This window comes from Podarcis liolepis (assembly GCF_965112155.1).
Source record: "Podarcis liolepis genome assembly, chromosome: 12".
Taxonomy (NCBI): Eukaryota; Metazoa; Chordata; class Lepidosauria; order Squamata; family Lacertidae; genus Podarcis; species Podarcis liolepis.
In genome coordinates, this window is record NC_139563.1 from 53,294,511 (window position 1) to 53,314,678 (window position 20,168).

At 41.5% G+C, this 20,168-nt stretch overlaps 1 protein-coding gene and 1 long non-coding RNA gene across 24 annotated transcripts in view; one reads left to right on the forward strand and one right to left on the reverse strand.

The window, feature by feature from the left end:
- The window catches only part of LOC310690200, a 48,904-nt gene extending 36,301 nt beyond the window's left edge, over positions 1–12,603 (reverse strand). For 18 of the 22 annotated variants that reach the window (XR_014517951.1, XR_014517952.1, XR_014517953.1 and 15 more), the window contains exons 1-3: positions 12,468–12,603; positions 10,004–10,052; positions 2,154–2,181 (exon numbers count right to left, since the gene is read on the reverse strand). This is a non-coding gene — a long non-coding RNA (uncharacterized lncRNA). Of the gene's footprint in view, positions 1–2,153; positions 2,182–10,003; positions 10,053–12,203; positions 12,219–12,467 lie in introns of those variants that run through there. The other 4 variants (XR_014517964.1, XR_014517965.1, XR_014517966.1 and 1 more) reach the window with 3 other exon arrangements.
- A 91-nt stretch (positions 12,604–12,694) lies between these two features.
- Positions 12,695–20,168, forward strand: part of BMPER (BMP binding endothelial regulator) — a 170,406-nt gene continuing 162,932 nt past the window's right edge. Inside the window, exons 1-2 of one of the 2 annotated variants that reach the window (XR_014517939.1) lie at positions 12,695–13,217; positions 14,462–14,547. Coding sequence is in view for 1 of the 2 variants with exons in the window: in XM_083468812.1 (XP_083324938.1) it covers positions 13,079–13,217; positions 14,462–14,547 (225 nt within the window). In the remaining variant the exon portion in view is untranslated. The remainder of the gene's footprint in view (positions 13,218–14,461; positions 14,548–20,168) is intronic. The other variant, XM_083468812.1, reaches the window with a different exon arrangement.

Here is a 20,168-nt window from a genome sequence, read left to right on the forward strand (position 1 = left end):
TGGAGGAAATGACTAGGTAGGAACTAGGTGAGCTCAGTTCTATTAAAGTCTTTTATTGGTCCCAACAAAGTCAAATTTTCAAAGAGCCTGCTAATTTTTGTATGTCTAAGGACTGATTCATATCACCATTTGACACAGTGATGCTACCACAAGTTGGCTTTTTTAAATGTGTTGGCCAGGATCTCAGCTTGGCCTATTACCTTCCTTTTCTGCACTGCTGACTAGTGGGAGGCCAGAATTTACACCCTACATGAACACATCCAGTCTTGAGAAAGGAGGTCTTTGCAGATGTGTATTAACACCAAGAAAGGTGATCTTGGTGTGAACACATCCCAAGTCACTCCCTTACTTTTGGCACTAGATATGTGAAGGCTGGTCCCTGGCTTGGAAAGAAGTCTTGTAGTTGAGATCATGACACAATGCACACTCACTCCTACAGCTTTCCAGTATTACAAAAATAAAAAATATGGTGCAAGATATTAATTTATTCTGTTGCTAGTTTTCTCCATTCCCTCTTGAAGTAAAGAGGCACGGCTGGCCTAGGTGGCAGGCAATCAGACTGGCAGTTCGTAGAGCCAACATTAAGGGGGTGCCAAATCATCCTGTTCCTCAGATTTTGGGTGATGGTGCTAGAAGTGTGGTGGGAAAGAGCCAAAGCTACTTTCCACCTTGGGTGCCAAAATGTCTATGGGCCGTTCTGAGCTAACAACCAGCCAGGAGAACTATGTTGAATGTTTCAAATACAGTTTGCCCTTTCACAACAGAGGTGGGTCATGTTCTGTCTGTTTCACACAGACAGAAACATTATATGCAACACTGGACTTCTGATTTGGAATTTGTATGCAGCAGTATTCAGTTCAAGCTTCCTAAAAACAGACTACAAAAGAGAAAGAAAGAAAGAAAGAAAGAAAGAAAGAAAGAAAGAAAAAGAATGAATCACAGCGAGGGGTGATACTCCAAAGTCAACATGAAACAATAATTCCTATGGGTGTTGGAATTTTAATTAAACATTTCAAAAGGTTTATGTGAATTTTGAATGTAGGTTTTTCGCTGGGGAAAAGGGCTAATGGAAATGACGATAGCAGAATGCACGCCACTCTTTCTTTTTCTGATCCCCACCCCAAGAACAGAATCTAAGCCAAGTTAGACATGTTAAATGCATGAGTACAATGGACTTGGGTCTTTTTTGTTAAGCAAATAGCAGCCACAGCTGAACAGCATCTGTACCACGAGGGCTGGAGAGGGAGTTTCTCTCCCTTGCTGTGGTTTCAATGAAAGTTCCCTTCCCTAACTTTGATTTGCTTCAGGAGGGGAGCTGCATTTGGCACCAGTGGAGGCATCCCTCTCCCTCTGGATGCAAAAAAGGTGACAGGGTAATTTTTATTGGGACCACAGTGAAGAGAAAGGGTTAATATCTCTCTTTTTACCCCACACAGTCTTGATATGGCGTAGGCTCCCTTGTGGCAATTTTTATAAAAAGGATTTGGGCAAGTTAATTGCATTCATGCAATCCTAGTCATGTTTATTTTAGCCCTCAGAATTCCTTGCATTTTGCAATGTTCACATTTCCCTCCCAAGAACCTTAGCATTTCAGAATATTTTCATTAAACTCTGGATATCCAAACAAACCATTTTTCTATCCATATGTGCAGCACAGAGTGGTCACCTATTTATGACTTGCAATGATAGCTAGTGGAGCTTCCTTGTACAAGGGAAGTATACCTTGAATCTAATGCAGGAGACAAATCATGGAAAGAAGCCTTCACCTTAATAACCCAACAAAGAGGATTCTAGAGGCACCTGCCTTGTTGCTATTAAAAACAAAATGGCATTGGTCTGACCTAGCAGCACAATTCTTACATCCCAGTGGGAGCTGCCCACATTCCTGACCATGTGCTCTAAAGCACAACACAAAAATGGCACTCTCTCCACTATCTCCTTGGGCATTTGTTTCAGAAATGCAGCCATATGCACATCACAGCCTTCACCCTGTTAGTCACGCGGCAAGGACCTAAGCATCCTACAGGTTGCAGATTGAAGGTTTCCAGTCCCCACAGTAGAAGCCATCTGGAAGTGCCCTAAGCTAATGCCCTTGATGGCTTTTTATGGCCAGCATCAAGAAGGAAGAGGGAATATTTCCTTTGAAAACTTACCACAAAGATGCGAGTCACAGCCGGCCACCTAAGGGGTGCGGGTGGGGAGAGAAAGATCATTTTACAATTGTGCTAAGTTTGAATCTGGAAACTAATGACAGAGATATAATCTCTGTAATGCAGTCTTTATTTGATTTTTTGTTCGAGTTCACATACAGGATAAAAATAAATGCATCTAGTATACAAAGAAAGTGACTCTGGAAAATAAATCATGAAAGCAATTTTACCCATCTTAGAAGAACCCATTAACACATTTAGAATACACCAAGCCAAGTATACAGCTGTAGCTGGGACCAGCTGAGACATCTTATCTACTCTGCTGTGAGGCTGATAGTTCCCAACACTGCCATCTATAGGCAGTTTCTACACACAACAATTTTCCTTCTCTGCCTGAAACCTGAAGAATCTTTTGGGTGGCTGTTCTTGTTTTATGCAATTCCTGTTATTTATTCATTCCTTGGTCTTATAAATATTATTATTTATTTAAGGAAGTCTCAAACATTGTTTAATTCTAAGGGAACTAGAGTAACTAGCCACTATTCTACAATTGTTTCTCTAAGTGTTACAAAAGAAGTATGTGAAAAAGATGGAATATATACATAAGTGCCTGAGTAGATTAAATTTTAGTAATTTTAACACATATATGTTGTGAGTACAATATACTCACTCTCCTAAAATGGGAGAATACAATAAAAGCAAAATAAATGTGAACAATATTACAGTACATGAAATTAATATTATGTCCTCGAGCCATCTTCTGTGGGTTTATCATTTTGAAGAATGTATAATCGGGAGGGTTTTCTTGTGTTTCTCTTTACTGACATTTTAAAAGGAGAATGTTTTTAGTACATCAGAACAAGCACAAAGCATGCAAATCATTTTAGGTGCGTTATATTGCAACACCAAAGAATACTGTCCAAGAGAAAAATTACAACCTCCACTCATTCCTTCCGTATAAGACTATGCGTGAATCTGCAGTTCTATGCACACTTAACATTGGAGCAAACATGTATGGGACTGAACTGAATATGTGAAAAAAATACTGGCTTTTTTCTTGGTACCTCTAACATATCTGGACTGAAGTGACAAAATTCTAATGTGTACTTTTGATTTTCTGGCCTTCCATTAAATAGGATACATCTTTTAACTACCCTTTGCATGGTCTTTGAAACAAATTAGTCAAAGGGAAGCAAGCCCTATCTCAAATTATATTGTAAGTGTTTTTTGGAAGATAAAGCTTCACATCTGAAGCAATGAGAAACAGAGAAGTTTCTGCTTTTCCATTCTGTTGATAGAGTCTTGGAAATCAGAAAAATGTCATTGTCTTGAAGAAGTCTTTTCTGCATGGAAATGCTCAAACTCTCCCCTTGTGAAAAAATGCTGCAACTATTCACCAAAGATGTCTCCAGTTATCTGGTTCCTGGTAAAACACTGCCCCTAGTTTGCCTTTTGGTGGTACTTTTTAAAAATAATAGTGTGCACCCATGTGGTCATACCTGAATATTCAGACAGAAAACATTGCTGAATATGCAATCTTATACACATGTACCTGGGAGTAAGTCTCACTGAATTCCGTGGTATTTAACTTCTAAGCAGACATGGGTAGGATTGCACTGAGTGACAATTATTTCAAAAGGTACACACCAGTTCCACTGTCCACTCCAGTATGACTGCACTCCAGTACATGCTTACTTGGGAGTAAACTCCATTAAATTTAGTAGGACTGACCTGTTTGCAAAATCCCATAAAACATTCCTCCTAACAAAACTGATAATGGACAGTCTGCAAATTATCATCTTCTGAAGCCAGTGAGGAATAGGGTGTCATAGGGTAAATGAAATATTGCAGGTATCTCAAGAGACTTCAGTAATATGTAATAGGTGGTTTGGATGCTCAAGCAGTTATCCTTGGGATGAGAAGAAGGTTGTAACAAGGGGACAGAAATGCTGGATGGCAGAGAATGATTTCCTGATGCTTTGGTTGGTTCAAAATCCTAGCAGCAGCTAGATGATGCCTGTGGATACAAATATTTTCGCCCAATTTATCTCGAATTTCAAAAAAATGTTTCATGAAAAGGTGTTGTTAGGTCTAAATTTGCTAGCCTGTTGTTCTAAAAAACACACACCATGAAATGCTTTTCAGTATGTGATTCCTTCAAAACGATTGCTTAGAAGTCCAACATACCTTGAGAATTATGCGTTTTCAAAGTGAGCAAAAAGAATCAGTTTCAAACTATCAATTTGTTTTATGAGATTTTAATAAATATGAAGCTATACTGTAAATTAGCACTAAACTGACCAGGGTCTCCCTTTCTAATGTTCTTGATGCCAGCTGACTTTGTTAGCTAAGCTTACTTACGGGGACATAGGAATTTTCCAGACAAAGAACTGCAGCTGACTTGTGCTGTTCAGCAAGTGACTTTGTTACTGCTTACTCCTTATCAGCTACACCAGCTGTTTCAAAGGCTATCTTTCACAAAACACTTTTTATGACTGCGAGGATATTTTGTTTACAGTGACCAAGTCACAAAACAAAATACAAATGTGCCTATACAGTTGTGTTTGTTTTGTCTGTAGCCAATTTAATGGCATCCGCTATCACTTTTATGGCTAAAACTGACAGCATTTCCTATTTGTCTGGGGTATACAAGGGATGTGAAAAGTGCAAGTATCCATTGTCTTCATATGGGAGTGATTTTTAATTTTATTTTTAATTAAAAGAACTTGTTCAGGTTTCAGATGCCTGGATTACTGTTGCAAATGGGAATGTCCTCTTCCCGCTTTCTTTTTTGTTAAAGGATTCTGATTTCATTGTTTAAATATAGTCAGCAATCCATCTTTTATACAAAACAATTGCCTGTTCTGTGTTTCAAGGGAAAAGAACTAAAACAACCCAAGTGTTTAATTATGAGTCGTATCTACACAATATATCTATATTAGATACAGTATCCATAAGAGTTTATGAAGTGTTTTAACAATAGGTAGTTTAATAAAAACGTGCCTGAATTAATCAAGATTCTGGGGCAAAACCCATAAATTTAACCGAGAATGACAAAATGAAGATATATTTAGAATAGTTCACTAGCATTTCATTTAACATTCTCATTTTACATCTTCAGCTTTAAGTCTCGAAACAGTGCTTTATTAAATTTGATTGGTTTTGCCTAAATGTTCGACTTAACAGAGTTTTTAGTGAACTATTGAAATGTTCCAAGCTCTTACTTTAAATCTGAATGTATTTTGTAAGTTATTTACAGGAAACTAAATTACTGACCACATTCACATAAAAAACTAAACCTCAAGTTCATGTACACACACACACACAGCCCTGGTTCTCCTACCATGTACCTGGAAGACTTTCCCTCTTGGTTCAAGCTAAACATAACTTCTCTCTCTGAACCTTGGACACAATTACCTAAGAATAAGCCCCACTGAATTCAAAGACACTTGCTTTTAAATAGGTATGTCAGATTGCGTTATAAATTATTGTTTTTCTTGAGCTATTGTGGTCTTTCTGTCTTTAAATTCAGTGCTGTGTTTGGATGACATACCTCTATAATAGCACAGGTGAATAGCATTTGGAGGACAATGAGTTAAGCCAAGAGGTGTATGTAATTATGAGACTAGTGATCCTGGATATACATATGACTGTACTTAACTAGATACATCTTTGACACAGTTTTATGTTATGATTCTTGATGACGCTGCTTCTAATCAACAAAAGGTCAATCATATGGTTAATTTCAGACCAATGCATTTACAGCTGCTTTTCTCTCTTGAAATTATTTGGGCAAGCAACATACTATTTCAGTGATGGAAATGAAAATGTTAGACCTTTTCTTTCCCATTTGGAATGGGGCAGGAGGACTTGTGCAGATTTTGAACTTGAAATGTTGAATTGTGTCCTGAATTATTATGCTATGCTTTATGCTCTGTTTCAACAGTTAGGGGAAATACTGAATTCCAAGGTAGAGATCAAAAAATGTTACACTGCTCAACAACTGGTGGGTGGATTGGAACCATTTCAAATGACAAATGTAATTATGTGCTCAGTGCATTTGTAATGATATCAGATTACAAACCTAAAATGCAAATGAGGAGCTAAGGTGAAGATCTTCCTTTGTATTGCCAATTGTTTGTTAATTTGCTGTTAAGTCACAAAATTCACAGGACATTTCAATCTGATAGTATCAAAATTTTATATTGCTGTGACACAACATATCCTTGGCTTAACAAAGGGCATGATGAAAATACTTTTTCCAAATTAAAAGAGTCATTCAAAGACAAAGGAAGACTCCAAACTGAGTCAGGAAGTCCGTTCACTAAACAACCGAGAAGGAACTTCCTGATTTATTCAGAAGCTGGTTTGGGGTCTTCCTTGGGGTGTACATCACTCTAGATTTTTCTCTAGATTCTGACAATGGAGAAGGAGTGCCGGGTTTATTTTGACAGGAATTCCCGGTTCATTTCGAAACTGCTATTTCACCTTTACTGATAGAGAAGTGATTGTAGCCGAGAGAAATAATTGCTAGTTTAGTAATTAGCTCCTGCAAAGACAGGAGTTCATGCTCTTTCTAAGTTTAATTTTGGCAAAAAAAGTTTTTCCCCTGAATATGTAAAAAGATACAATGGAAATGCAAATAAAAGCTGACATGTGTATATCCATATTGCAGGGGAGATATTGCGATTGACTGAGAGTGTAGATTACATCAGTCCTGCAAAGTAGTCCAATGTTGCTGTACTAATATTGTTTTGTGGTTGGGATGAGAAAAATGAAAAGGGAGCTGCTGATTTGTAGCACCAATGAGGGTGGTGGTGATGAATTGCTTCCCATCCAAGGAGGGAAACAGGGGAATTCTTGGGGGGTGGGGTGGGGTGTAACTGTTGTTATAAACCAGGGGTAGTCAACCTTTTTATACCTACCGCCCACTAATGCATCTTTCTTGATGGTAAAATTTTCTTACCGCCCACCAGTGCTCGATGGAAGGAGGATTCAGCTTGTGCCATAGAACCCCCTCACACCCACCTAGAATCCTGAAACGCCCACTAGTAGGTGGTAGGGACCAGGTTGGCAACCCCTGGTATAAACACTTAAATGGATACATTTATGTTAAAGGCTCAAAAATAAAAATTAAAATGAGGAGGGGTGTAAATTGTTGTAAGTGTAGTTATTATAAGGTCAATATTGTTCTACACTGCCTTAATATTTTATGTTGCCAGTTTATTCTTTTCTAAATATTCATATGGGCAGTTTATACATATTTTTATCAATAGAAATCAATGACCACAAGAAATGCACCCAGAATACTCTAAATTTTAATAATAATAATAATAATAATAATAAAAAAACTTTAATATATCTAAGCACAGGCATGAGAACTTTAGTTGCTATAAATCTTATATTTCTTATGAGCCCACGCCCACCTCACCTTCCACTACCTGAAGTACCATTCCTGCTCTTACCAGTGTTAGAAACTGAGATATGAAAGCCAGGAGCTAAATGGCACCCTAAACCTAGGTTATGGGAGCAACAACTGAATGTCTAGGCACACTTTTTTATAACAAGAATACAAAGCTGAAAATGAATGAACTGCAGCTAAAATATTAGGTTCATTTTATGTCTAGTCCTCCTGCCTACCCCCCTAATATTCTTAAAAGGGTCTCTTCTTTGGTCTTCAGAAGGTAGCTGGAAGTGGGGAGGCAGAAAAAGGTCCTCATTCCTTCCACTCTGCAGTTTTAATTGAAATCTTAGGCACAGTACTGCGCCCAGAGCTCAGAAAATGCTCGCGCTAATGAAATTCTCTGTCGCAAAATGTGCCTAGAACAATGGGAGTTTCGAACACTGGCTCTTACACTGTATTGCCTGCCTGTAGTCAAGTGATAAAAGACATACGGTAACATAACTGTCGTATAATTCAAGAAAACATGAGTTCATTGCATTGTTTTAGGAATGGTATTAGGGGAAATGGGGATCTTGGGCCTTTAACAGCTTTGTGACAGCAGAAATGAAAAATGTTAAAGCTAGTATGGAAATAAAATTACAGAAAAAACTCCATCTGTTGAAATTTTGTCCATCTGAAATGTTATTGCTTGTGTGTGGCCCAATTTATTATGGGGCCCTCCATTTCACCTGCAAAACAGGATACAAATTTGTGTATAACACAAACTGTATGCAAATTTTATGCAAAGTTTCAAGGGGCAGAAGGCCCAATTCACATATTTGGCCCAGAAAATCCTGTTGGCACCCATGCTGTGTGGCATCCACAACTTCTGAAAGACACAGAGCAGCATTCATAAAGAATCTCACCATTGCCAGGAATGCAAGGAAACCCTCTATTGATCAGGCCAATCCACATTGTAAAACAGTCCCCGTGTGAATTAGTGTTGCCTTTGAAAATAGTTTGGAAACTTGGGGTGGGTGTGGTTTTTGTTTGTTTGTTTACAAAATATGTAAGTTAACTGGGAGCAGACAAATGAAAATTATCTTGCCAGTCTTAAAACAGTTGCACTTACACAAAATCTGCTTCTTGTCTCAGTTCAAGATGCTGGTTGCAGCTTTGAAAACCCTAAAGGACCAAGGCAGCTTAAGGACAGTCTCCTCTCTCACACACCTGCATGGCTATTAAAATACCCCTCAGAACGAACCATTTTGGTTCCCCATCTTCAAAAATAAGACTGACTGTGCTCAACCTTCTTTCTACTGCTCTCAGAGACAGAACAATTAATTAGCAACAATGGGATCTTCCCTCCAAATTCAAATGGCAATTGTGGAGAGGGAGAGTCCAGACTTGGGCAAAAGGTTTAAAGTGCTCTCTTCACATACCATGATCCCAATCTCTCTCTCACACTCCGAGACACACTTTCACACAACAGCTGCCATTTGCTTTAAATACGTACAACCATACAATATCATATACTTTCTGACCCTCTTAATTACTTACAATTTCAATCCATTTTGGCTTTTTCTTCTTCTTTGCATTAGGACTATCTACCCAAGTTGTCAGAGAAGTGAATCGGTTCCAAATCAGTTGAAAAACGCCACCTTTGTTTTGCAAATAACCCTACTTCTATCAGGAATGTCAAAGGCAACAATTAAAAAATGTATTTACTGCTTCCTAGTCAGCTGGTACTAGATGTCTATGGATGGAGGCTATAATTTTGTCTGGATTGTCTCCTGATGCATTTGAAATGTTACAGAAGCCAGAAGAGTATACAATAGGTGGGTCTCCTCATGAGAATTAATAATCACTTTCCTGTTTCATTCTGTCGTTTGCTGACCTTTTTGCTAATTTTGCTAATAGAGTGGAACAGCAGAGAATGGTTGCTTAAAATAATCTTTTCAAAGAGAAGCGACAAAAACCAATCAGTTATTTTCTAAATAAGCGTAAGTAAAAGCTGCCAACAAACCTAAGCAGTAAAGTATGGGAAAAGTCCAGCACTGGAAGGAGGTGGATGGTAGTAAATGTGTTTGAATGGAAGTATCAGTAGTGTTAGCACATTTGCAATATATTGTGGAAAACACAGCTGATCTGTTTTTGCTTTATTGCATTTTAGTAACTGCTGTCATAATGTAAAGATGTGCAAAGCATGTGACTAACTTCTCTAAATAATGTTATATATTTATAGGTTTCTGCAGTCTGGCTTCAAAGTTTATGGATTCATAAGATCAGAGAAGCAAGCTGTTTATATAAAATATTCATATAAACATCCAATCGTGATAAGAACAGCACCCTCATCAGGAACTTGTACAATAAGGTATCTTACTAGCTCAACAATTGATAAAAGTATATTGTATGATTCTCTCTCATCACAGCAGCAAGAATCACAAATAAGGAGAACCTGAGCACTAACCTCAATGAGTTTTGCGCAATCATGAGTATATTGTGATTTAAATATCAACCTGTACAGACAGAACACAAGAGAGGGAGGGTAAGACAAAGTGAAGGAGCAGCAGGTATATTAAGAAGTATGTGACAATAAGACAGAGGGGATTGGAAGAATATATTCAAATGATAAAAGACCATGATTAGGAGGGGGTGGGGAGAGAAAACCCTGAAAGCAGAAATATATCACCCCACCCACAACCCAATTTGACTACATATTCAGGACTGCCAGAACTCTCCTCATGCTTTAAAAAAAAATACTCAAATGCTCAAAGTCTGAACTCGGCACTGAAAATATGTTCTAAGACTGGACTTTGTGCTTGTGTGTGAATGATGCCCTAATGGGTGTGCAGAAAGAAGCCCAGGAAGAGCAATGTGGGTATGTGGGGTGGAAAAGGTTGAATGTGATGTGGAAACACTTAGCTGAAGCCTGACTCTGTTAGGGGTATGAGCAGGGCACTTTTTATCAGCCTGTTTATCATCAGTCAAAATGGGAATCATCATCATCATCATCATCATCACACAGGACTGTTGCAAGGATGAATATGATAAAAAGAAGACGTACAAGTGAGGCGGATGGAAGTAAAATATGTATGACTGTATGTATTCCAAATGTGGTAGCATGAGGAATGGCACAAAAGAGCATACATGAAATGGTCCTCTGAAGTGGCCTGCACACTGGAGGGAGAGAACAGCACTGGACTTAGGGAAGACTATCTAGCAGTGCATGCTCCAGCAACCATTGGCATTCCTCACCTTGGATTGCCAAAGGTGTAATGAGACGTGGCACCTCACACAATTTTAAATGTAAGCTCTGGGATAGCAATAGGAGTTCTGGGAAGAGTGCCCTTCCTGAACCATCATTTGCCCCCTTTCCTATTTATTTAGATTATTCACACCTTCGAAGAATTCTTACCATGGCTTGCATTATCACCATCCAGAAACAATTAAAATATGTGGAATTATTAAAAAAAAAACCCTCATAAGGTTGCGAACTTTTGAATTATTTCTTTAGCTGAGCCTTTAATCTGAGCCGTTTTATCTGCAGCAGTTAATAAACTGTGATGTTTGTCTCTCTGCAATGCTTAATTTCTTTTTAAAAAAGGATGCTGGGGCTCAATACTGCCTAAAAACCTTGCTTTCTGTGTGAGATCTCACTGGTGAGGGAACATGCACCTCTTCAGCCTCTTCTTAGCAGGGCAGTCACCCGATTAAACTTAAGTGGACTGTTTGTATGAGTTTTAGTTGGCTGATTAAATTTGTAAAAACCTACAGCCATAAAAAACAATACAGTACTTCTGAAGCAAGAAGCTTTACTTTGTCCCTTCCTGCTTGTAGATGAGGCAGGTCTCTTGGAAGAGGCAACCGCTATGTGAGATGATGTTTCCTACTTGCAGGTTGCTTTTACATTTGTTTTACAGTGGTACCTCGGGTTAAGTACTTAATTCGTTCCGGAGGTCCGTTCTTAACCTGAAACTGTTCTTAACCTGAAGCACCACTTTAGCTATTGGGGCCTCCTGCTGCCGCCAGAGCCCGATTTCTGTTCTCATCCTGAAGCAAAGTTCTTAACCTGAAGCACTATTTCTGGGTTAGCGGAATCTGTAACCTGAAGCGTCTGTAACCTGAGGTACCACTGTACAGCTTTGCGTATTTTTTAAAAATACATCACCACCACCATCATCTTAATTTTGGTACCTTTAAAATGGATTAATCCAGCAGATTTAATAATTTTTAAAATGCTTTTACAGAATCAGGTGGCGCTCCAATAGCACTTCACCCCAGTGGCGTAGCGTGGGTTGTCAGCACCCGGGGCAAGGCACGTAATTTGTGCCCCCTAACCCGTGGATTTGCGCCCCCTAAACCGTGGATTTGTGCCCCCTAACCCTAACCCCCAGATGTTGCTCCCGGTGCAGCCGGCCCCCCCTGCACCCCCCACGCTACACCACTGCTTCACCCCGAAGTAGGCCCCAGTGAATCCCATAGGAGCCAACTCCTAGGGACCGAGGTCCCTTCAGGCCCCCCAATAAAACATTTGAGGGGGCAGCCCCCCCCCCAGTTGATGGGCACTGCCAATGTGGCCAACTATGCAGGGCGGGGCTTACCTGCCTCCCCCCCCAAATATTATACTGTATTCAAGTTGGCACCCCGATGAACTCAGCGGGGCTTACTTCTGAGTAGGCAACAGGACTGCCCCGCAAGCCTTGCACCTCCACGTCTCCTTTCCTCTCTCTATATAAGAGGGTGAAGGTCAGGCTGGCAGCGCGAATAAAGGCCCCGTTGCTGAAGGCCTCTCCCGCCACGACCTCCTGGTCCACGGGCAGGGCAAGAAAGTGCCTTTTCCTTGGGGGGGGGGGGTCTTAAATTTCAAACCATTATTATTATTATTATTATTATTATTATTATTATTATTATTATTATTATTATTTCTCTACCTCCACCGACGACTGGCCACGTGCGAGGAGGGAGGCAGCGGGCTCCCTTCACCTCCCCGTCCCCTCAAGGGAAAACGACGTGAGGAAAAGCGACGCGGGACAGCGAGCGAGCTTCTCCTCAGAGCCTTTTCCCGCCGCCCCCTCGCAAGACAACCCCGAAGCCGCGCGCGGAGGGAGGGGCGGGGCCCGGCGGAGTCTCGCTGCCCCCCAACGCCTCTCGAGGGGGCATGAGGGGCGCCGCGTCAAGGGCGCCCGCGGGCGCAGCGGCGGCTCCTGTCAGGGCACGAGGCGGGCGGGGGTCCCTCGCGCAGCGGCAGCCGCAGCCGCCGCCGCCGCCGCCGGCTGGCCCCGCCTCGCCCGGCGCCTCTCCCCCACCCACCCCGTCCGCCCACCCATATCCCGCTCAGGAGGGGCCGGTGGGCTGGCGAGCGCCTCACAGCAGCAGCACCAGAGAGGGAGAGAAGTCCGCCTCCCGCCGCCGCCGCCGCCGCCGCCTCTTCATCCCCAGCAGCAACTTCCCTGCCCGGCTCCCCGCCGCCGCCGCCTCCTTCTCTCCCTGCTTTGCAGTAGCAGCAGCAGCCGCCGCCGCTCCTCCTCTCCTCCCGGGGACGATGCTCTGGCTCCTCAGCGGCAGCTCCCGAGCCGTGTCCCCGCGGCTCCTCCGCTCCCCCGGGCTCCCCTTCGCCGCCTGGCTCCTGCTGCACCACCTGGGGGCAGCGCCCATGGCCGGGGCTTCCTCCTTCCCCACAGGTGAGGGAGGGAGGGCGGGCGGCACGCGCTCAGGGTGCCCGCCCGTGCCCAAAGTTGCGCGCGGGGGTGGGGCGGTATGCGCGCATGATGGAGGCAGGTTTTTTCGGGTCGTCGGAATGGGTCGGGGGCGGGCGAGGTTCTTCTGCACGCGCGCACCCCGCGAGCATCGCGCAGGTGAGGATCCTCAGACAGCCGAGCCGCCCGGCTGCCGAGCGTCAGATCTGGATCTGGTGCAAACCTAAAGCAAGACACAGGGGCTGTTGCCGTCGGAGATCAGTTGCATGCTTGCAGAGCTGGAGAAGGAACAGGCTGATAGCCGTAGGGTGCAGTTGCGTGGCGTGAGGACGGCTGCGTCTTCTCACTTAGGATGATCAGCATCAACACGCGGATAGGGAGCATTCCGCAGTCGGGGAGTCCTTGAGAGCCTTTGGTCAGCAGATGTGGAGATGTTGAAAAGGAGAGGTGACCTCTTAAGTTGCATGCCTTCCAGGCACGTGAAGGACCTCAGCTGCTCTCCTCTCCACCCCTTGCTTCATGGAGGGAACACTTTACTGACACCTGGGGCGTCCAGAGAGATGTTGAATCCGTTTCTAGCCATTGTGAGAAGTGTTAGCTTTCCAGAGATGCCCCGCTATGAAATTGTGTTTGAGGGTGTGTGGGGATATGTGTGTCTCCAGGGAGGTTTTGCTCACTGGACTCATTTTGCAGCAAATTGATGCTGATTATAGTCTTGGTCTTTAGGTTTCAAAGACACCCGTGGGTTGAGTTCACGTGATCTGATCCACATAAGTAAATGAGAAATTCCCACCTAAAGACATCAGGTCCTTATCAATGTTGCCTAAATTTCATTTTTAAAAGTAACACTCCCAAAGAGTTTCAAAGGATCAAAAACATTCCTGTCTGTTGAGACCTAGGAACAACTTACACAATTAATTCACCCCCATACTACTTCTACTTTGGACAGTTTGTGGATGGGTAAGACAACAATAATTTTAAAAAATGTACAAATGTTTAACAAAATAGTAATAATTCCAAATACTTGCATTTCTTCAATCAAAGGAAAACCCACATTTACTTAAAAGTAACTCCTATTCATTTCAGTGGGCTTTTCTTCCACATAAGTTTCATCCTAAGTATGTGTAGGACTACAGATTTTTTTACTGCAGTGCTGTGCATAGTTAATTCAGGCTGAACGTGAGCAAAGTGGGAGGAGAAAGTATTAATTTTTAAAATATCTATTGCAGGTTCTGTTGCAAAATGTGAAAATGAAGGAGAAGTACTACAGATCCCCTTTATCACAGACAATCCTTGCATAACATGCATTTGCCTGGTAAGTGTGAATTCCACTGATAAGATCAAACAATAATGTCTCCTGTAATCAAATTTCCTTATCTTTTCCCTTTGTGCCGCCAGAGATTAATTTCCAGTCCGTAATCTTGGAATCATATCCTTGACTTTTGCTTAGACACAAATCTTTCAGCTGACTTTGCCCATGACATTGTCAGGCTACCTGAACGCTCTTGTTTACAGGATGTATTTGTGATTGAAGCTTTTCCCCTCTAATGTCCATTGTGCTGAGCTACTGTTAAGTGGTTTTTGTGCTTGAAGAGTTTGTGCTTATGGATGAGAAGGAATTGATGTTTAGCTGAGCCTTTGCTTATTTTCTGCCCAAGTTCTAAAAATTGGCTTCAGAGATGCAATGAAAAATATAACAGGTCAGTAACTGCCACAAAATCCAGGTGCTTTAGAAGTCCAAGTCTGCTTTCGAAATGCAGTGTGTTATACATTCAGGCTCTGCATTCTTGGCTAGACATATTGTAATAAAAAGACAATGCCAGCACACATGATACTTCTATCAAAAAACTGCACTCCGAGGATGACACTGGCTGTTGTTTGTTCAGGAAGTTCAGATTCCCTGGTAGTTAACAATGACCCTGGTTTGTATTCTGCAGCAAAGGAAATACCCCCTTATTCTTGCAAGGGATCTCAGTTTCACAGCAGAAATGCTTTGCAAGCCAGACTGTCAGAGCCACATAAAAATAATCACTGACAGTTGGAAAACAAACAAATTTGAGCAGATATTTTTAAAAGGATTTCCCCCCAAAAAAGTCATATGGGAACTAGGGTAGGAATAACTGCATTTATCTAAATAAAAAAATTCCTTCCAGTAGCACCTTAAAGACCAACTAAGTTAGTTCTTGGTATGAGCTTTCGTGTGCATGCACACTTCTTCAGATACACTGCATTTATCTAAGTGAGGGAGGAGCAAGACCCTGCAGAATGTTTTTTTGGTCATAAAACGAGGGTTTTCCATCTGTCAGATCAGAAAAAGAGACAGGTGGTATAGGTCACCATTGCTCCAAAAACCCCAAACCACTCTTTTATTTATATTATGAAGGTGCCCAGCTCTGCAGTTTGTCTCGTTAAGTGAAGGCAGGTGTGCCTGGCCATTATTTAGAGAGCCATCAAAACTTTGAATCAGTGTTCGTGATAGTAACTTTAGAGGAGGAAGAGAAACTGGCAGGAAAAAATGGGATGGTGGGGAGCAAAGTGAAATATAATGAGTTGTCTGTGGTTTTCCTTTTCCCAAAGATGTCTGCAGCCAGCTGTTTTTCATGTGATTTGCAGTTGAATATATCACATATAGCTTGTGTTGTTCATATCTTATCATGTTTAATGTCCTAATTAGTGCTTCAGTTTGGATTTTTTAAACATAAAATGAAGATAAGTTACAATGTTAAACAGGTGCTGCTGCTAACCTTTGTACTGTGTCCTCCATATTTCTTGCAAAAATCCCAGAATAGCTCTTCTCCTGGCTATTTTCCTGTGGTATTATAAGAATGTTAGTTCCCTTTCAGTTTTCGTATGTAAAGGTTAACCTACTAACAGATACTCTCCCATCCCACACCCAACTGAATATTATGTTAGTTATTTTATATTTGTGTGTCCATGATTTTCAGTTTGGAGACTGTCATTTGCATTACTATCTTCCTTAAATTTTAAGGGCTCCTGTTCTTACTTTTGAGCTTTGGCTTATAGACTGAACTTTGGGTGCCTGCCTGCCCCTAGGTCTGTTTTAGATCATTATCTTGGTCCATCCAGAGTCTAGCCCAGTACAAGATGGAGCCATATTGGGCTCTGCTGTATAGCATTCCTGAACAAATGACACCCTCATTTTTCACAGTACTGTACTCAATAGGCAGAGGGAAGAAGGCAGGGAATTCCCTGCTGGAGCATTACTGCAAAGACTAAGGTTCTCAGCATTCTGGAACCTGCTGTGAGCAAGTGCAATTACGTCTGAAGCTTCCTTGTGTCTTCGCCCTCCTCTCCCACTAGTTGAAAATCTCCTAAATTCACTTTATGGATTAATGTAGGCTTGCGTGTGCATCCATCACTAACTCTTTGCTTAACCTAATAAAACTTGAACACAACACAGCTGCCTGCATTTATCACATATACTTTTTTTGAAAAAGGAAAACAGACCACCATTCAAACAGGTGAAACCATGTGCATGCACAGTTTTTAGAGGGGTACCTTGTTGCAGGAAGAACAAGGCACTTTGTGGCACTTAAAAAGGTAAAGGTACCCCTGCCCGTACGGGCCAGTCATGTCCGACTCTGGGGTTGCGCGCCCATCTCGCTTAAGAGGCCGGGGGCCAGCGCTGTCCGGAGACACTTCCGGGTCACGTGGCCAGCGTGACGAAGCTGCTCTGGCGAGCCGGCACCAGCGCAGCACACGGAAACGCCGTTTACCTTCCCGCTATAAAGCACTTAGGAGTCCACAAAATGCTTTAAGGTGTCATAAATAGGATGTCATAAACACTGCTATTTTTGGGGGGGGAAGCAAATATGTGAGTTCTAATAACTATTTTGTATATGAAATGTGATATCAGAGCATTGCTTTGTGTCTCTTCATTGAATGCTCTGACTGACTTGTCATTTCATAAGTGAAATAGGTATTAGGTCCCACACATTGCTCCCATTTCCAGTTGTGATCTTCCAGCCAAAAGCTCAGCAGCTCTTCTTCATGCTACAAGAGGTCTACATACCAAATTTGGCTCAGCTCCATGAACTTGTTTTGGGGTTATTGTGGCCATACTTCATGCAAATTAAGTTAACGATTTTTCATTGAAAAAGAAAACAACCCCAAATTTAGCAGATTTCAAGCTAATTTATCATCTTCAGAATTGCCTATCATTCCACAAAGAAGTTACATTCCATGTGCACGGAACCGCACAACAGCTCCCACTAAAGAGGTACATCAGATTGTAGTGAGTTGCACTTAGGTGTTTGAGCATTTTCACACTTGCCTTTGCACTATTTTTGTTAGTACTTGATCCTTGTTAGTGCAGAAGAGAAGCTGCAGAGGCCTTTTCCAATGTGACCCTGCCAATGTAGGTTTTATATTTTCATTACAAAGAGGTTTAAACAAGAGCTGCTTTGGTCCCATTTGTGAAAACACCTAATGCCAATTCTGTAGTTTATAAGACGGTTGCCACTTGTACTATAGTAGTATTGTAAGATTTTAAAAAGTAACTTGGATTGTCTAGACTGGTATGTGTAAAAAATGGTTGTGTGAATTGTCTCTGTGCGTTACCTGCTGGTGAGCTGGAAGTATAACTTTCATATCCGTCTGTTTGTACAATCATTTCTGTATGTACTTTTGTAAGGGCTGTGATTTGTACTTGAATAATACCTTCCACTCAAGCCCTTCAGACTGTACAAACATTGACGAATGGAGCCTCACACGAACTCTGCGTCAAACAAGGAGCCTTACGTACAGAGAGATGTGATTTGCTTAAATGCGTTCCAAGAAGGCAAAGCAGGAAAAGGAGCCATAGACCAGCCTTCAGCCTTCACAGACACAGAACCTGCTTTCAACACAAACATGCATTTAGGGAACTTTTTAAAAAACCATATATCTGTATGGCAGGAGTGCTTCTGTTATGACCCACCTTATACTGAGCCATGACCCAATAATGGATTGTGAGCCACAACTCAATAGTTGATTCTGAGCCACCAGTTAAAGATAGAGTATAGCACTCACCTCTGCTATTGTTTTAAACATCGGCTGAAAACTTTTTAAATTCAGCAAACCTATCCAAACATACAACTGAGTTATATATACTTGCATTTAATTTTTACTCATTTTATCTAGGTTTTATTGATAATTGATTTATATTATTTTGTACATCTCTTAGAGATTTCTTTTTTGTTGATGATGCGGTTAATAAATATTTATAAATAAACAGACTGTTATCTTCTCAAACCATTTATTCCAGCCCAAGGTATATAACTACTAGGGCTATTTGGAAGTAAAAGTCTGGAGTGTAACAATGGCATCTCTTAATTCTTCATTTTTTTATTCACATATATTCTTATTTGCCTTCCAGAGCTCTTTATTCTATGTCCATCAATATTTAGCCACGTTTGTCTTCACACTGTACTTGCACATGGGTGACTTAAAGTACAACTATTGAAGGACATTGCCCTCTGCAGGCATTCAGTGTTCATTCTTTTCTATGCATGGAAGGGGCAGGGTAGAGCTGTGAATGTGCCCCTTCTCCAGATGCCCAGCAGAGTGTTTGCATCCAGGGATAGCCAAAACTTGCATGATTGACCCAGATCACGTGAATTTTGACTCTGCACGCAGGCTGTGTGCAAATATTCTACTTTACTCGTTAATATCAGGCACATGGTTCACAGCAGGCCTGTTCTGTGCCAGCAGTATGCAAAATCACCTACTTTTTCCAGATATGTAACCCTTTATTTATATTTCAGTGTATGATGAGCCACATATTCTTTTGCCTGTGGCTTTTGCACTTCCACTTTGAAATAAGTTTTGGTCATCCAGTGACCATGCTTTGGCAACATTATGACATGCAAAGCCTGTATGGCTTTCTTCCAAAATATTGCAATCATGGTAGTATTGTGATGGGCATGCAGTTTGTCCCATTGTCGAGGGACGATGATAATCTTAAATAGCCTGATTTTCAGGTCCCATCGTTTCAGTCCTTGAAAGAGGCAAGGAAACAGTAGAACCATCCCAGTTCTTGATGTTCCTTCTCTTTTGCTGGGAATGCGATATAAAACTTAAGCCTCCTTTCCTTGCTGTGCCACTACTGAGCTCTGCCCGCATTTGGTTTAAAAACATAAGAGGAGCCTCATTAGATCAGCCTAAAGGCCCATCTGAACCATCATGCTGTACTTACAGTGGTCAACCAGATGGCTATGGAGAATTCGCAATCAGGATCTACATGCAACAGCACTCCCTACAGTTGTGATTCCCAGCATCTGGCATTTGTTCCCACACCCAGAAAGAATACTCAAGGCAACTTATTATTTTTTTTAAATAATATTTATTAAAATTTTCCAATCAAACCAAATTGTATATTCCAAATTATACAAATTATCCAATAATCAAACAAGTCCCAATGTTATGCCTAATTATAAATTATTATTATTATTTAGCTGACTTCCCGTGCTTTGAGATCGGAGGGAATCCTAATCCTCAAGGCAACTTATTAAGTGATTAAAAAACTATTAAAATGTAACAAATTAGCTCATTTGCTAAGTGTGAGCAGGGGGGATCAATGAGGGAAGCATGTAAGTTGGCATATTATTTGCACCACAGCCAAGGATTGGGAGAAGGTCTCCCCCTTGCTAAGTGCATCTTAGGTTAGTGAAACCCAAATTGTGTACCTGCACCCCACTGTCCAGCATACATCGTGATGTACAGACCAGGCCCCAAGGGAATCTCCCAAGCTTCCAGTTATGGGTGATTACTCAAAAGCACCATTATCCCCATAATGCCTTGGGGTGGTAGTGAATTAGAATCATAGAATCATAGAGTTGGAAGAGACCACAAGGGCCATCGAGTCCAACCCCCTGCCAAGCAGGAAACACCATCAGAGCACTCCTGACATATGGTTGTCAAGCCTCTGCTTAAAGA